We start from the raw sequence: 18,302 nt of genomic DNA on the forward strand, positions 1-18,302 counted from the left end.
AGTATAGAGGGAGGCAGCCTCTACCTCATATTTGTAGAGCTTAAGTCAGCTTTTGATCTGGTACCAAGGGACAAACTCTAGGCAACTCTACTACACATGGGTGCTCCAGAGTATCTTTGCCACCAGTTAAAAGGTTTACATCTGAGCAACTTTGCTCAAATTAGATTTGGCAAAAACGGTGAATTATCATCTCCCCTGCCTGTCGAGAGAGGGGTCTGGCAAGGTTGAGTGCTGTCCCCAACTCTCTTCTGCCTTTATATTAATCCCCTAATAGAATCTTTAAATGCCAGGGTAAATCTCGATGCTCTCAGGTTGGTGAAACGCACTATTCCTGCCCGCATATTTGCAGATGATACCCTTTTGCTTGCCAAATCCCCTATGGGAATCCAGAGAACCCTGGATAACTTTGGCGTCTTCTGTAAACAGCAGGGATTAGAAATTAGCCTCCAAAAAACAAGGTTATGTTATGTTATGTTATATTTATTTTTATATAGCGCACGGCTACTCAAAAAGAGTGTCCCGGCGCTTTTAATAATGAGACCTACAGCAGAATAACACAACACAGTGATAAAAGCATAGTGGAAAGCAGAACAGAAAAAAGAAAGGTACATGCTTTTTAATACGGGTAACACCGCCCGCCCAAGCCCTTCTCTGAATGGAAGTCCCTTAGAGAGGGTATCCATATATGAGTACCTGGGAATCACACAGACGGAGAGAATGGATTGGGGAGCCCAAATCAGTAAATCAGGAGTAAAATGATCCCAGACTGCGGGGGGGGGGGGGGTATTCTAAAACTATATAGGACATGCACTGACAAACGGGTGAGTCCTGCGGTGGTACTCTATAAGGCACCGGCTAGAGCGGCTGCACTTTATGGGGCCGAACTATGGGACATTGTTCAACTGGCCCGCTAGCTCGTTCTGAGAATCTATTTGCTAAACAAACCCAGTACACCTTTAATACCCCTACGTATGGATCTGGAAATCAGACCCATCAAGGAAGAAGCTGCCCTCAGACCTTTATTATACTGGCGGGGCCTGTGGTCCACCCCTGAACTAGCCTCCTATAGAGAAGAACTGATTGATGTCATGGGGTTGCAGGGTGCAGGGAGTTGCCCATGGTGTTACTCATCAAGAAAACATGTGAAGACTTGGGCAGGGGCAGTCTGTGGCACAATGCAGAAGAAATATCCCAAATAACTCCCAGAAAAACTCAAATTGAGAGCTATAGAGACTATAAGCTCACACAGCTTGAGATGAGATCCTCAGTGGGGAGTTTGACGGCTGAGTTCCTGGAAGTTAAACCTATATATATTCTAGACCAGTGTTAGACGACATACAGCCGCTCTTGGCTAAGGAGCTTTATTTGCAATTTAGGTATGTAGTACTTCCGCTGCGTTTTTCTCCTGGCTGCTGTTGCCGGCACGACATTCTCTCTTGCAATGCATGACATTTTTTTCATTTCATAGCACGGCATGCCACGCTCATACAGTGGTGGCCATGCCTGTGGTTTATCTGTGGCACTGAACGCAGCCACATGTTTTTTTTTTAAGTGCCCCATAACGTGCTTTCACTTTAGTGGAAGCCACGCCCCTTTCTTTAGACGCCGCTCATCTAAGGAAAGGAGTGCGGCCAACATTAAAGTTAAAGCGCTGCACGGGCGCTTTTACAAACAAGCATTTGTAATGCAATAGGTCTCGCATTTACAAACGTTTCGTAAATGTGAGACCTATTGCATTGAAAATGCTTTTTCTTTTGTGTGATCATTTTCTGCTTATTAGAACTTTTCAGTCCACGGACATTCCTACAGTAATGCATTGATCCTTGTGAATTTACATTTAAGCGATTATTTCATCCTCTTGGCAGCATATTTCCAACACTGTTTGAAACTCATGCTTTTTAAAATCTATTTACCTTCTGGTATTCCTCTTTAGAGTCTTATAATGACTACAGTAGAACATGTCCGAAGAACACGTAAACTTTGAAATAACACATGTTTATGCTCAGCCAGACACGGTGACAGAATTTCTGATTATGTAAACATTTAGAGATTTCACCTCAACTTATTGCAGTGTATGAAATATAAAAAAACACTCACTATACCTTCCTCTGGCTGGCTGCAATGAGTGTTGGAAGCCATCGACTTTCTCTAGTATCCATCAACAAGAATACCACATCGTGTGATGCAATGAGCCCAGCTAGCTGATCAACATCCTTTTGAGCCTGTTCTACAGTCGCTTGTGAAAAATTCACAGGATGACCTGGCATTGGGATGCTCATGCTGAATCCTTCGGCATTCTGTTAGGAGAAATTAGAGAAGTGTAAAATATATATGTAACACTAAGCAGTGTATGTAGCTACAAAGGAATTGGTAGAGAATTCCAATCACTTAACTGATATCCCCTGCAATTTGGTAAACAATAGGTGTGTGGGGGGAGGATGAAGTGGAGGAAGAATAGTAAGAGGATGAATAGGAGGAGAATGAAGAGGAGGAGGAGGATGAAAAGGAGGAGGAAGAAGAGGAGGGAGGAAGAGGAGGACGAAGAAGCAGAAGGAGGAGGAGGATGTTTATATCCCGCACCTTATGATTTGCATCTTTCCTGGGCTATTTTAATCAAATTACTATTTTAAGTATTTCTATCTTAAGCAGGGCACACCACAGAGGTGTCTGGAAGGCTACGGTGATGTCCTTTGTGTGTGAGCTGAGGCAGTGCATTTGAAGTGAAAGTGTGGTAGGAGACAGCACCGCCTCCCTATCATGTCAGAGATGGGTCATCCTTCCAACACCCAGATTTAAGCCTGGCAAAAGGTTTGTTTTGCAAGGCTGACATGGCAGTTTAAAACTGCACACACAGGCGGCAATGGCAGGCCTGGGGCATGTTTGAAAGGCTACTTAAGTGGGTTGCATGATCAGTGCTGCAGACCCACTTATAACATTTAAATTTCAAGCTGTGGGAACATGTTGAACAAGTTACTTACCTGGGGTAATGCCTTATCTGGTTGAGGCATGATCTTGCTACAGATTCCTTACCTTTTCATTTCCCAGGCGTCAAATACCCTGGAGCACCAATAGGTGGCATCAGTCGTCTCTCCATGAAGTAGTCTGCGCCATCTTTATAGGCCCCACCTCGGTGCGCTGACATTAGTTCTTTTCTTTTGTACCAGCTAGCGCAGATCCGTGAAGTGAACTACCCTCTGTCACTTTTTGACAGGCTTTTTTCAACATTTTGTCAACCTTTTTTGGTGCGTAGAAAGTCCCCAAAAACGTATGGATTTAAGCGGTGCAGCATCAGTCATTGTGCCATGTCGAAAATGGATCCACCCACCTGGTTTGTCTTTGGTTCCTGGAGCACGAACACAACTCTAAGTTGTGCTCCAACTGCCAGGCCATGGATGCGAAAGCTTTGAAGGAGTCATGCCTAGAGCTTCTTGTGGCCTGGTGCTCGGTACTGCATCATTCGCCCTGGAGGTCCCACACCAAGTCTTTGAGTCGGTAAGGTAAGAAGCATAAAAAAAACAAGAAGACAAATCGTTCGTCGACTTCCCCTCGTTGGATTTCGGAAGACTGAAGCGACAGAGGAGTCTTGGCGCTCTAGGCCTCGTTTAGTTACACCTGTGCCTGGGTCGGCTCTGCACTCCCCCGCCTTCCTGGGAGTAGGAGCGACTCCCGCCCACCTCATTGAATTTTATGATGCCATGTGCCTCATATTTGGGTGGCCTGACCCTCCCGGTACGCCTTCGGGCCCCAGAGGTTCAGAGGGGGCTCCATCAGGTTCCAGCATCGATGACCCCCCATTGATCTAGTAGTGGATCCGGACCAAGTCAGTCATGCCACTGAGAGCTACCCCGGAGCCAAGCCCTGTGCCGAAACTCCTAACGCGGACCGAGCCCACCAGCCCTATTCTCATCCCAGACGACCCGAAGCCGGATCGGCTCCTACCGATGCCACTTCTGACACAGACCGAACCTTTTGGTCCTAGTTCAGTTCCACAGCCTTATTCTGAAGGGCAAGTAATAGAGGAAGATTGGGAGGGGTCGTTTTACAAATCCAGCCATAGCACAAAATGAACTGATGCGAGCAATTGGGTCAGGCCAGTGATCTGGACATCTCTCCAGATTCTGGTCTGCTTCCGCCCCTACCATGGCTACAGAGCAGTGAGCTTCATACGTTATGATGGTGCGAAGGGAAGCTGAGGTCTTGGACCTTCAGCTCCTTTCTGTGGCAGTCAAGACGATCATCTTGATGGAAATCCTGCAGTCGGATATCCTACTAGGAAACTGGTCCAAGCCCAGAACAGAGGCTCCTGTGAATTGGACAATTGCCCACCGTCATCACTCTGCACTGGGGAACCCAAATTTCCTCACCAACTACACTACCCCGAGAGCTTAGTGGTCCGAGCCTCTACATCTCAGGGTGCGTTCCCTTCCGCACCCCGGATAAGGAAGAGTATGGGTAGTTGGGGCAAGAAATATTTTCTTCCACCAGCCTTGCATTTTGGTTAGTGAAAACTGCATGCCTATACGGTCCTTACTCCCACTCCTTGTGGGAAATAGTTGCACAAGTGCTATCACAGGTCCATGAGGTGAAGGACTGGGTTCTGTAAGACCCAGCGGTGCCAGGGCACAACACCTGAAACCTTCGTGGGTAACCTGCTCCGGCGTACAAATCACAGAGACACGGGACACTTCCTTCGGCGTCAAAGATTCAAGGTTTATTTGCTGCAGGGAACACAGAGATCACGACAAGTACACAGCGTGCAACTTGGGGAGACTGCTTCAAATTGGTTCTGTGGATCGCTCCTTTTATACAGTTTTTACCCATAGGATAACATTGAACACAAAAGTTTACAACCCGGTTCCCACAATTATCCCCCAGAGGGGTTGCTTTGGTCACTTTGAAACACATGAGATCCGAAACATAAGTGCGGAAACATTTGGCGGTTCCCAACTGTAAAAACCCATCTTCCCACCATTAGCAAATTCCAATCAGCAGTAAAACAGATCGAAATAGGAACAAGGACAGGTGTAGAGGAAGACGGAGACAGTGGGGAGATCGGAAAGGGTGTAAAAGGGGAGGTAACGGGAAACACGAGATGCAGGCATCAAAGGGACGTGTCTAATGAGATGCACGGCTGAGACAATAAGCCCGTGCGGCAAGATGAGCCTCATGCGGCGTTATCTGCCTTACAGTAACATCCCCCTCGTCATAAAGACACTTGCAAAGAACATGTGTCTTCCGCAAATATCTTGGGAGTCCCAGGGTCGCGAAGCGGACAACGTCCGTTCGCTGGCTACTTGAGGGCAAGAGACAAAATGGATGCCGTATCTAAGATGGAACCCGTGGGTACAGATGAAAAACCCACATAACAAACGAACGGTTTAAGCTAGCACAGCGAAACTGCGCACACTTACTAAACTCGTCATTTGCGGTTCATAGATACCAGACTCGACTATATTCGTGCGAGTCGAATGCACCACTTACAATTGTCACGGAACCTCAGACGCTCCTTTTGCCCTCATGTAGGCAAGCACTAATCGGAATCATATTCGATATTCATCAGACCATCGAGATGTTGCTGTAGCATAGCTCTGTCCAACTGAGTCCCCTTGGTAACAGATGGTTGTCTCATACACGTTGTAGCACAAAGGCCACATAAGGCAGGACCACACTGCACACAAAGGCAACACGTGAACAGGAACACTACAACTACTCCGATGATCATCAGAATTTTCCAACCCCAAGTCGACATCAGGCCCCAAAACCACCCTAGCAGCGTCCAATCCCCTACATCCACGTGTATGGATTCGGAGATCTTATGCAACCTCGAGATGGCTTGATAGACAGTTGGAGCATTATCTGGAATGAAAATGCAGCAGCTCGAATGGATCACCTTACATACCCCACCGCGATCTGCTAAGATGACATCTAAAACCATACGGTTTTGTAACGTCATAAGTCTCTCCGCCTGAAGTTCTGTGGTGATATTACCAAGGGCACTGGCAGTAATATTAGCTGTCGATTCTACCACTCGAGTCAACTGTCTCAGGTTCCTACTGTTAACCATAGGTCCCCAAAACGGGAGGAAACCCTTGAAAAAGTCTCCTGCCTCTTGACCGGCAGTATCCTCTTCGCTAATTACGCCTCTCACAACTCTAGTCTTGTGATAATCGGCGTCTACAGTGAACGTCGGAGGCAACAGATTTGCAATGAAGCAGGAGCCCATGAAGTCAGCGGGCAACCATGCATATGCACGATCATAACAGATAAAGTATGTACCCTTGGCAGCCAGAAACACAGGGGACGAGGACATCGGCAGAATATAATTTTCAGTGCAAGCACTTGCTCCAAGTCGGGCTTGCGATCTTCGACCACGACCCATAAGACAGAAATTACCAGTGTGGGGTACGACCCATATTGGAGGCGAGCTTTTAAGCTGCTTTTCGCTAGTGAACACACTATATTCACCTCTACTTAGGACTCTATAGGCTTGTACCTCTTCTTCAGGGATAAGCGAGGGATCATAGATATCGCTATCTAAATCCTCTATGGCTATCGACAAAGGCTTCTGATACGAGGTAGGACCAGAGTAGGGGGAACGTGGTTCTCGAATGGGGTGGAAACCCAGTGCGCTTCGAAACATTGTTTGGAACGCTCGAGCTGACCCTTGGGAACTATACGGTAACACCAGATATGGAATTCCCTTATCCGTAGTATGTGGCATCAACCCACACACCCAACAATTAGTAGTGTTAACCACTAACTGATGCTGATGGAGGAGCTGAATAAAGGAATTGTTGCGAAATTCTACACGTCTAGCCTGCTCGTGCTCCGGTAACATGTGAAAGGAATGGGGAGAAACAGTAGAGGTAAGATTAGGGTAAGGAGTAGGAGTAGGTGTAGCAGGTAAGAAGTAAGACATCGTGTAGTACACCCCACCCGCCAATAATGCAGAAGCAGTCAAAAACAATACAAACAGTTGCAATATGAAACATTTGGTACGACTGAGTTGCTGCAGCTTGAACCTGTGCGCCTTAGCTCCCTCCAAATCATTCAGCTTCGAGAATGCCATTCCCTACGACGTCCGCAACGTTTCTTGACGCACTTCGTTCTGTGTAGCAATAGTCAACCCCTAGGAGTTCCCAGGGACCGACGGCCTTTAACCTAGCGTCAAGACCTACTATCCAGAAGGAAGCACGCGCGCGGCCCTACGGCCTTCAATACACAATATGTATACACAAGCACAAAGTCTCTCGGCTGTGGAAGCAAAAAGATACAAGGGAGGAAGCTCAATATATATATATATACAAAAATTACAGTGATACGTATGTTCAAAACTGATCACGGGAAACGGGGATAATGCAGTTGTTAATTCAGCAAAACAAAGTATTTTATTTGTCCTTAGTGCGAGATCGCAAAGAATATCGGTGTTTCCCGGGACGTGTCTGCTCGTCGAACAAAGGATCCGTCGAAGAGACAGCGTCCTGCTGATCAGTCGATTGTTCTGGTCTTGAGTCTTTTGCTGACAATTGTTCAACAGTGTCTTTCTGCTGCGCTGAGGATTCTCCAACAGGCTGCGCGTCGCTGAAAGGTACAAACGCCGGCAATGTTTCTGTTTCTGTTGACGCAATGCCTTTCCTTACCCACGGGTCTGCCGGTAAAGGGATAGGGACTCGCTTCGTATGGGTGGCATGCACCCAATTTTTACGCCCCTCAAGACGAACGGCAGTCCTCGTGGCCAGGAGCACCTGGTAAGGTCCGGTGAACCTCGGGTCCAGATTATTCTTGCGTGAAAAGTTGCGTGTCACCACCCAGTCTCCAGGCTGGAGCTGGTGGCCTGGACCCTCCGTCTGCGTCGGCAATGCGTCGTAAACCTGTTGGTGAATTAACCTCAGTTTAGCAGTCAAGTCATGTAAATAGTCAATCAACATTGGATACTCAAGATCAGAAAACATTCCTGGCCTAGGAACCCCCCACACATTCGCAGGACGGCCGAACACTATTTCATAGGGGCTAAGCCCTATTCGGGAGTGTACAGTCGCCCTAGTTGACAGTAATGCTAAGGGCAAAGCGTCAGGCCACGAAAGACCAGTCGTAGCCTGAATCTTCGCTAGCTTTAGTTTAAGGGTGCCGTTGTACCCTTCAACCAATCCAGCTGACTGGGGATGATTGGCACTGTGGAATTTTTGATTTATTCCAAGGCCCTTACACACACTCTTCATCACACTTCCAACAAACTCACTTCCGTTATCTGACCACACGACTCTAGGCATTCCATACCGAGGAAAATATTCCTTCAGTAGGATTTTCGCAGTAGACAAAGCAGTATTGTCTTTGAGAGGATAGGCCTCAATCCATCGGGAGAATGCGCAAACCACAACTAAAACGTATTTCAGGTTATTGCATCGCTCCATATGGATGAAGTCCAATTGAATCACCTCAAAGGGATACGAAGGGGGAGCAAAACTGCCAGGAGGAGTTGGGGTTCCTTTGCCAGGATTGTACATCATACACACCATACAATTCTTCACCAACCGTTCAGCACATTTCATAATTCCATCATTCTTCCACACAGGCGACAACAATTTACAAATGCCTTTCACGCTAATATGTGCTAACCCATGTGCCATTGTCACAACGGCCAGCACATACGCATCAGGCAACAACCATCTTTTCTGATCCGACAAATCAATCCAACAACCACTCGCATCCAACTTTCCCGTACTTTCTTTCCACTTCGCCTTTTCAGTCTCGGTGGCCTCATTCTGAATTTCTTTCACACTTTCAATGGTGTCTTCACACATACTCGATTCCGTAGGCCACCTAACCGAACTCGTCACATACATTCGAGTACTAAGGTTCCGGGCAGTCTCCTTAGCAATCTCATCTGCAAACGCGTTACCACGACCAACATCATCCGTCACCTTACGATGCGCACTACATTTAACAATCGCAACTTGCGTAGGCAAAGTCAATGCATCCAAAAGATCATTCACAAGCTGGCCATGCTGAATCTTCGTACCGTGCGACGTCAAGAAACCTCTCTCTCGCCACAATCGTCCAAAACTATGCGCTACACCAAAAGCGTATTGGCTGTCGGTGTACACATTCACACGTTTCCCTTTCGCCAACATACACGCTCTAGTAAGAGCAATCAGCTCCGCAGCTTGGGCAGAATTCTGATTCAATCTTGCAGTCTCAACAACAGTATTCAACGTTACGACAGCATAAGCAGTAGTCACATCACCATTCGGCAACTTAAAACATGACCCATCCACATACAGAGTGCCATCCGGATCTTCCAATGGGGTGTTTTTAAGGTCCACTCGACCTTTCGTTTCCTCTTCAGTCCTCAAGTAGCAGTCATGCTCTGCTACTTCATCTGACTCTGCACTAATTGGTAACAAAGTTGCCGGATTTAAGACATTACAACGTTTTATCTGAATATGGCTTGCCAATAACGTCAACTCGTACCCAGACAACCTCGCACTCGTCAAGTGCTGAGTTTTCGTACGATTTAAAAGAGTATCGACTGCATGCGGAACCATCACCGTGAGCATATTATCCATGACCAATCCTGCTGATTGTCGGATGGAGACCGCAGCTGCCGCAGTTGCTCTCAAACAACTCGGCAATGCTCTAGCTACTGGGTCCAAGGTCGAGGAAAAATATGCACATGGACGTTGCTTACCACCAAAAGGTTGCGTCAAGACACTCAAAGCACAACCTTCCCTCTCGTGAACATATAATGTAAACGGCTTGCTGTAGTCAGGAGTACCCAACACAGGAGCCGAACACAATGAATCACGTAATTCAGAAAAACTTTTCTGACATTCTTCCGTCCATGGTAAAGGAGTTGAAACATCCTTGCACGTAAGAGCCACCAATGGTTTCGCTAGCAATGAAAAATTAGGAATCCATTGCCTGCAGTACGACGTGATACCTAGAAAGGCACGCACATCTCTTTGGGTTTTTGGCACAGCCATTCGCGCAATCGCTGCAATTCTCTCTGGGGTCAATCTCCTTCCCTCCTTTGACAATAAGTGACCTAGATAGGTTACTTCTTGACAACAATATTGGAGTTTAGAAGGGGACACCTTATGATTTAGCTCACAGAGATGTTGCAGCAATGACACCGTAGCTATTTTACAAATGTCCTGAGTATCGGCAGCCACCAATAAGTCATCGACGTATTGGATCAAAGCCGCACCAACCGGCAACCGAAACGCATCCAGTTGACCCTTCAAGGCTTGACTGTAAATCGATGGACTTTCACAGTAGCCCTGAGGAGCGCGTTTGAACCGGAAGCTTCGTCCACCGAGAGAGAAACCGAAAAGGTCCCTGCTCTCTTCGGCAATCGGGATGCTGAAAAACGCATTTTTCAAATCAATCACCGAAAACCATGATGCAGTAGCTGGAATCAGAGTCAGGAGCGCCGTGATGTCAGGCACAACAGGGAATTGAGGAACCACAATTTTATTCACCTCCCGTAAATCGATAACAAAACGATAAACAGGCGGTTTTGTAGGATCTGTGCGTTTAAGAATAGGCAGTACAGGGCTATTGCACACGTTTCCCCGAGTCTCCTCAATAACATCTTTCTCGATCAAATCATAGATGATCGCCAACAGTGCTCGTTCACCATCAAGGGAGATACGATACTGGGGAATACGTGGCAATCGCACATTAGATTTCAACTGAACAACATAAGGAGAGATATCAAGTAGGCCCACGTCATTTGGACCCGTCGCCCACAAAGACGCAGGAAGAGAACTCAATTCCGGTGGAAGCTTATCAAGAGACAAGTACATAGGAGAGACAACCCTCTCTCCTAACGTAAGCTTTACACCCGCAGGAGAACAATACAAAGTTGCGTACAAACGTTTAAGCAAATCCAGGCCCAAAAGATTCTCGCCACAACCCGTGGTTAAAATCAACGGAGCTTCTAGCTCACGTGGCCCAATTTGAAGGGGCAAAGGGCGTGAAACTGGATTGCTAACGGGGGCGCCAGAGAATCCAACGGAAACATTTGTTAAGCCAGACAAAGGTGCGCCAGGGAGTTTCGAATGCATGATAGAACTTTTCGCTGCACCAGTGTCCAACAGAAAAGGCTCAACGACGCCCGATGTAGCAACTGCGACGTAAGGCCCTCTCTGATCAACCGGAACTGATACCACTCCCTCTCCTTGTCTTTGGCTGTCCTAGTAATTACTGTCGTCAGTTCCCTGATCGACGTAATAATCGTCTACATTGTACTGCGCAGATCGTCCTTGCGATGATCCACGTTGATCGAAACAGTTATTAGAATTAGATGAGTTATCTGAGCGATCATTCTGAGCACCACGACCTCTACCACGTGACGCCTGTTGCGAACCACCACGACCTCCTTTAGATGAGTTACCACTATTACGTTCATTCAAAACAGGGCAGTTAAATTTAATGTGTCCCTCCTGTCTACAATAAGCACATTGATTGTACCCTAACGATGATCTTTGGGAGGAGGAATCATTACGCGGCTGTGACCGATTCGATTGCGACTGCGATCGATTCTGTTGTGAATTGTTCTGATTGGACCGCGGAGGATACGCTTGTTGCAACAACACTTTAGTTTTCAACTCTTTCGTCTTTTTGTCAGCACGGTCATTCTCTTCTTTCTCTCTATTTTCATAGTATTGTGCCGTAGCCAATATCTGAGCTGAGGTGGAAACGGCCCATGCACTTTCCGAATTCTTCAATTTATTGCTCAAATCGGGCAATAAATTCGAAACAAATTTATCCACAAACAACCTTTGTCCACCCTCAGTACCCATATCCTGTCCACTATGGTCGATGAATGCTTCCTCAAACCTCGTAAAGAAGTCGGAAACACTCTCATCTTTCTTTTGTTTGCAAGCTGACAATTTGTCCCAATTCACCTTCATAGCTGGCATAAGAGTTTTCATTAATGTTATAATTCTTTGGGGAAGGGCAGTTATCAACTGATCGGGTTTGGCACCACCAACTTGTCCAGCATCTGCCGCTAAAATGGCAGCCCAATCACCGCCCAATTCATTTGCGTGATCTTGCTGGCGAATCTTGGCCCATACCGGTTGCGGTACGACATTTCCGAACAACATATCGATATCGGATAGATTCATTACCGTAGCGTCTACGAGCTGCGATAATTCTTTGTAATACCCAGTAGGATTTTTGCGTGGATCAGGCAAAGATTGCTTCACCTGTAACACTTCCGAACGTTTCCACGGGAGGTGTATCCACACTCTCTCGAAATGGCCCACTGTTGTCGGAGGAGCAGCATTAGGATTAGGCGGTATCCAAACCGGCGGAACTTCACGCATGGGATATTGGCCAGACTCATCTGGTTGTTTTTCAATATCCTCGACAAACAATGCATGAGGTATCGGAGCGGGGCGAAAAGATAGCAACCGCTCGATAGCACGTCGAACATTAGTATCAACTATCAGCCCAGTTGCGAACTGAAGCCGAAGTTCAGACAGGGCGGTCAGCACCTCGTCAGGCGCATCGGCCGCTATCTGATCGTGAAGGAACTTACACATTTCATCAAACACGTATCTCTGGGTTGGTATATTGAATTGACAAAACGTTTCGAGGACAACACGTGGTGGATTTCTCTGCGGATTTACCATCCAACCCATCGCCATATTATATAGCGCAGCGCGTTCTCTGTTTCCAGGAAGCTGACTTCGTCTCTGAGGACCATCGAAACCAGCGGACCCATGAACAGGTCCGAGCGAATGAAAGAAGCTAGCCGCAAGAGGAGAATTGCGGCTACGGGTAGAGGGGGAAGAATAAGACACAGGGCTAACAAGAGAAGGAGTAGAAACAGTAGCAGCAACAGGGGTTAACAAAACAGGAGCAGTAGCGGGAGCAGGAGTATGTGGAAGCGGAGGAGCAGTAGGAATAGAAACAGACAAAGGAGCGGGAACAGTCGGAAGAACGGGTGCAGATTGAGGAACAGGTGGGGGAGGAATAGGTGGGAGAACAGGTACGGCAGGGACCACAGGAGCTGCGGTACCCTGTACGTACGGAGGTGGCGACTTCATAAGATAAGACATTAAAGGATCCTCAACTACCTCTTCCTTCTTGTCCGACTCCGTAGGCAAAGCAGGATAACATTTATCTATGGTCATACGCTGTAGTCTCTCAAACACTTCCTTATCCTTATCCTCCTTATCACGCTGGAACTGCTCAGCTTTCTTCACTATGGTAGCAACATTATCTCGCTGACTACGTTTGTTCTGTCTGATTTCTTTCTGTCGGGCTTCTTTGCGCCACAACCGAAAGGCATCAAACATGGCCGGCCTTGATTTACGTTCGAACAACTTCATTTCTAGATTATCTAAGATTGACGCCTCGAAGCTACCGTGAGGTGGCCAACGAAGATCGCCGTCCTTCTTTGTATATTTAATCCAATAATCGTTAAAGGTAATTGGGCCTAGCCCATGTTTGCTATATAGATCATAAGTAGGAGTTCCAACCGGAGGTATCGGACACGAGTCCTCCAGTCGGGAATCCGCACCACAAGGTCTGAAACAACTAAACAGAGTACTGCGACCAGGCATCTTGCACACTAGCCGAGTTTCACAAACTTCAAGGGTTACGGGATTTACCAAGTCCCAGCAACGAACAAAACCCTCGGTTTTTGGCGGCTGCAGTCGTCAAACAACACAACAAAGTACGCTAGCAAAGTGTCACCGACAAAAACACTCACACAGCGTGTACAACAAAAACACTCGCTAAAGTGTCAACAACCAAGAGCCATGGGAGCGACCCACAAATACTTAACTCAAAAATCGATGGCGTCACCAGGAAGGCCCGTCAATCGTCTCGCTATACCAAGGTCTACGCCAGGCGCCAAAACAGGTCTACAGTCAGGGCAGCAGTCCGTCGCAGCCGTCCGGAGGCGGGAATCTTCGCGGGAAAAGTCTTCGGGCCACTTATTTCGACAACAGGATCGATGAAGCGGAGTGCACCTTCCCTCGGAGATTTCACACGAAGTTCCTCACGAACGTCGGGCTTGGACCGGTACCACTGATGCAGCCCCACGTTGGGCGCCAACTGAAGGACTGGGTTCTGTAAGACCCAGCGGTGCCAGGGCACAACACCTGAAACCTTCGTGGGTAACCTGCTCCGGCGTACAAATCACAGAGACACGGGACACTTCCTTCGGCGTCAAAGATTCAAGGTTTATTTGCTGCAGGGAACACAGAGATCACGACAAGTACACAGCGTGCAACTTGGGGAGACTGCTTCAAATTGGTTCTGTGGATCGCTCCTTTTATACAGTTTTTACCCATAGGATAACATTGAACACAAAAGTTTACAACCCGGTTCCCACAATTATCCCCCAGAGGGGTTGCTTTGGTCACTTTGAAACACATGAGATCCGAAACATAAGTGCGGAAACATTTGGCGGTTCCCAACTGTAAAAACCCATCTTCCCACCATTAGCAAATTCCAATCAGCAGTAAAACAGATCGAAATAGGAACAAGGACAGGTGTAGAGGAAGACGGAGACAGTGGGGAGATCGGAAAGGGTGTAAAAGGGGAGGTAACGGGAAACACGAGATGCAGGCATCAAAGGGACGTGTCTAATGAGATGCACGGCTGAGACAATAAGCCCGTGCGGCAAGATGAGCCTCATGCGGCGTTATCTGCCTTACAGTAACATCCCCCTCGTCATAAAGACACTTGCAAAGAACATGTGTCTTCCGCAAATATCTTGGGAGTCCCAGGGTCGCGAAGCGGACAACGTCCGTTCGCTGGCTACTTGAGGGCAAGAGACAAAATGGATGCCGTATCTAAGATGGAACCCGTGGGTACAGATGAAAAACCCACATAACAAACGAACGGTTTAAGCTAGCACAGCGAAACTGCGCACACTTACTAAACTCGTCATTTGCGGTTCATAGATACCAGACTCGACTATATTCGTGCGAGTCGAATGCACCACTTACAATTGTCACGGAACCTCAGAGGAGGCCCGGGCCGTCCTCTCCCAAGCAGTATCAGACGGGAGAGATAAAGCAAAGTTCACCATTAGTTGTGGGCTTAACACAACCGACTCACTGGGCAGAGTGATGTGATCAAAGGTGGCTGTTCCATGCCATGTCTGGCTGAGAACGTCTGGCTTTTCCGAGGATGTCCAGGCTTCCCTCATGGACATGCCCTTTGATGGCACCCGTCTCTTTGGAGACAAAACAGATATGGCGCTAAAGCGCTTTAAGGACTCACAGGCTAGTGAAAAGTCCTTGGGCCTCTCAGTGGCCACATGACCCCCCTCTGCTTTTGCCTCTTTGGTAGCTACGGAAGGGGCTTTAATCTGTGCCAGCCATACGCCAGCAACAAAGCTGCGCAAATTCAGCAACCTCTGCACGGCCGTGGGTGTGGCTCATTCCAACCCTATGGGTCAGACAGCCAGAGGTTAGGTCAATCTATCACCCCCCTTGCCTCCTCAGTCTCCAAACCCTCCTGGTCCAGCCCGTCAAGAACAAAGTTGGCCAGTTGGAGGCAGGATCAGCCATCACCTCCACCAACATCACAGCAGACAGTTAGGTTCTTCAGAAAATCCGAATTGGCTACTCCCTTCCCCTTCTAGACTACCCTACCTCTATGACTCCAGCTTAAAACTGGCTGAGGAGGATCACGTGGCTTAGCTCACACGCCCCTAATGCAGGACATCTGGACACACTTCCCACTGGCCCACATTTTGGCCACGCAAGGTTGAGGCCCACCTGCATTTGTTACTAGGCACCTTTTAACTATGACTCACTGACAAGGCCCACATTCTTTTACCAAGCAAGGATCGCTGGATGTACTTTTACTGCTCTCAAAAATGTTTAAAAATCGCTCGGATTAATTGCACTTTGAGACAGTCCTCAGACCTGTTTCTGCAAGCTGTACTCCCGGCTACAGCATTTAATTAAACCAAATGTTCCTGTTTTGCCAAACGTCTCTTATCTTTTTGTTTTTTTCAAGGTAAATTCATATTCAAGAAACAGGTATTTTCTCCTTCAGAAATGTGTTATGTTCTCTTAAATCTATTTATCTTGTGATTTATACCCACACCGCACTGCAACACTCAAGTCTTCACTATATTTCACCTATTTATTGTTTCATTTCTGTGCAAAGCATTCCGAAACGTGGCAGGTCCTGGAGGCGCTACATACATATAACAAAGTAAGTACTGCATCTTCAAAATGCTAAGAACAATAAAAAAAAAATAGAAATGTTTTAGAGGTCTGCTCTCTGTTAGCAATGTACCACAGTTGAATCTTAATTCTAACAAGGCTCTACAATATCTATTTATATAGCTAAGTCTTGGCGTCTCAACAAAGATTGCACAGGAGGCAGCACATCTTTCCACAGCTAATGAGAGCATCAAAGACATCAGTAAAATTATACCTGACAATTATGACCTGGCTCATTTTAAGCCTCGTTAATGTAATAAGAAACATTTACTTTGACTTTTAAAAGGCAATTAAATGGTGTAAGGTTCTGTCACGCTGGATATTCAAAACATGGATACTCATCCTTTTGGACAGAGCTTTTCTGGATTACTTTACAAAACCTGACTTCACAAAAAAAACTGAAAAATTAACAGAAGATTAACAATCATTGTCAAAGGCAATAGATCTCACTGTGCCAAACATTGTTTCCAACTGGCATTGTACAAAAGAAAATATAAATAAAAAACAGGCACCCGTGTGGCATGACACAAGTGCACACCTGCATCATGAAAACAAGGTCATCTGGGTGTAGGTTTTCTGAAAGAAAAATTCTTCTAAGATTGCCAGCGGTGCACCACAACTTATGAACACATAGACAGATATTTACGAATGGATACATCAAAATGACTGCTGATGTATCACCACACATGGGCACCCCATAAGGGGCCATCTTGGAATGTTTTTTTCTCAAAGAAAAACTATTCTAAGATAGACACCTAGGCATGCACATTGTGGTGACTATCCAGCGATAATTTGGCATTTTAATTTGCTGCAACATGGTGACCATTTTTGAATGATAAATAAAAAAACAAAAAAGTATGCAGGAGAGGTAAAGAAAGTGTGCAGGTGCCAGGGCCTAGCAGAACTAACCATAAAAATAATAACAAAATAAAACAAATGGGTGTAAGAAGAAAAAAACACAAATATTAAAAACAAATACTGAAGTATGATGGAAAGGGGTGGGGCAGGGATGAGTAAGGTTTTGAGGGTAATTGTGCAGTTGGGAGAGAGAAAATTAGGCGAGAGATGCACTCTCATGCAGTGCTGAAAGACCATTAAAAACTGGAAGCAGTGGAAGGATACGCATCATTCAACAAGAAATTGTTAGACTATGACCTGTCCGCAGGGTTACCCCCAAACATTTTGCCTTCAACTTCCTGTTTTCTGAACCCATTTTTGTTGGTTTTTAGGACTCTGTGCACTTTACATGCCTGTGTTCTCTGCTTTAAACAAGTAGAATTGACTTACACCTAATGAACAAGTTACTTATCTTAGATACGATAGATCTGTAAGAAACATAAGTTAGTTATAGATTCCTTACCTTAGAATTACCCCCAGGCGTCAGACTGGATGCGGAAAGGTGGCATCAGTCGACTCTGCATTCGTCGTCTGCATCGTGGTCGCTGAGATGACGTCCCAGTAGCTACTTAGACGCCACCCTCGTGCGCTGACGTCAGTTCTGTACACGCCTTTCCTCGCCAAAAGCGCAGAGCCGTGCAAGACACTGACCACTGGTGCACAAAACTAGGGCCCTGATAGGAAATCCTTAACCCTAGAAGTCAGTTCGCAGAATGGAGAGGATTGGTGGGGTGGTAAGGAATCTATACCTGATCTATGTTATTTACAGATATATCGTTACCGAAGGCAAATAACTTGTTCATCTGAAAGAAACAGTTAGTTACAGATTCCTTACCTTAGAATAGATACCCCAGCAATACCAACCCCAGAGATGGGTCTGCGCATTAAGTTCACACCAGAAAGTCCTGAAAAATAGAACGGCCAAGGAAGCCGTCTCTCCATACTTGGCTGTCCAGGTAGTAGTGTTTGGTGAACGTGTGCAGCGATGCCCACGTAGCTGCCAGACAGATGTCATTTAGTGGGACTCAACGTCCCAAAGCAGTAGTAGCTGCTGTCAGCCTGGTGGAATGGGCGTGCAGCCCCACTGGAGGCTCTATCTTTGCCAAAGAATAGCAGGCTTTGATGCATAGACCGACCCACCTGGAGATGGTACGTTGGTGCACGGGCCGACCTTTCTTAGCACCCACGTTACTAACA

At 46.7% G+C, this 18,302-nt stretch overlaps 1 protein-coding gene across 2 annotated transcripts in view; it reads right to left on the reverse strand.

Annotated features, from left to right (window-relative positions):
• The window catches only part of ATG7 (autophagy related 7), a 1,270,091-nt gene that overhangs the window by 880,446 nt on the left and 371,343 nt on the right, over positions 1-18,302 (reverse strand). For both annotated transcript variants that reach the window (XM_086938958.1, XM_086938957.1), the window contains exon 15: positions 2,103-2,297. In XM_086938958.1, coding sequence (XP_086795084.1) covers positions 2,103-2,297 — 195 coding nt within the window. The remainder of the gene's footprint in view (positions 1-2,102; positions 2,298-18,302) is intronic.

The sequence above is a fragment of the Lissotriton vulgaris genome, chromosome 9, assembly GCF_964263255.1.
Source record: "Lissotriton vulgaris chromosome 9, aLisVul1.2, whole genome shotgun sequence".
Lineage (NCBI taxonomy): Eukaryota > Metazoa > Chordata > Amphibia > Caudata > Salamandridae > Lissotriton > Lissotriton vulgaris.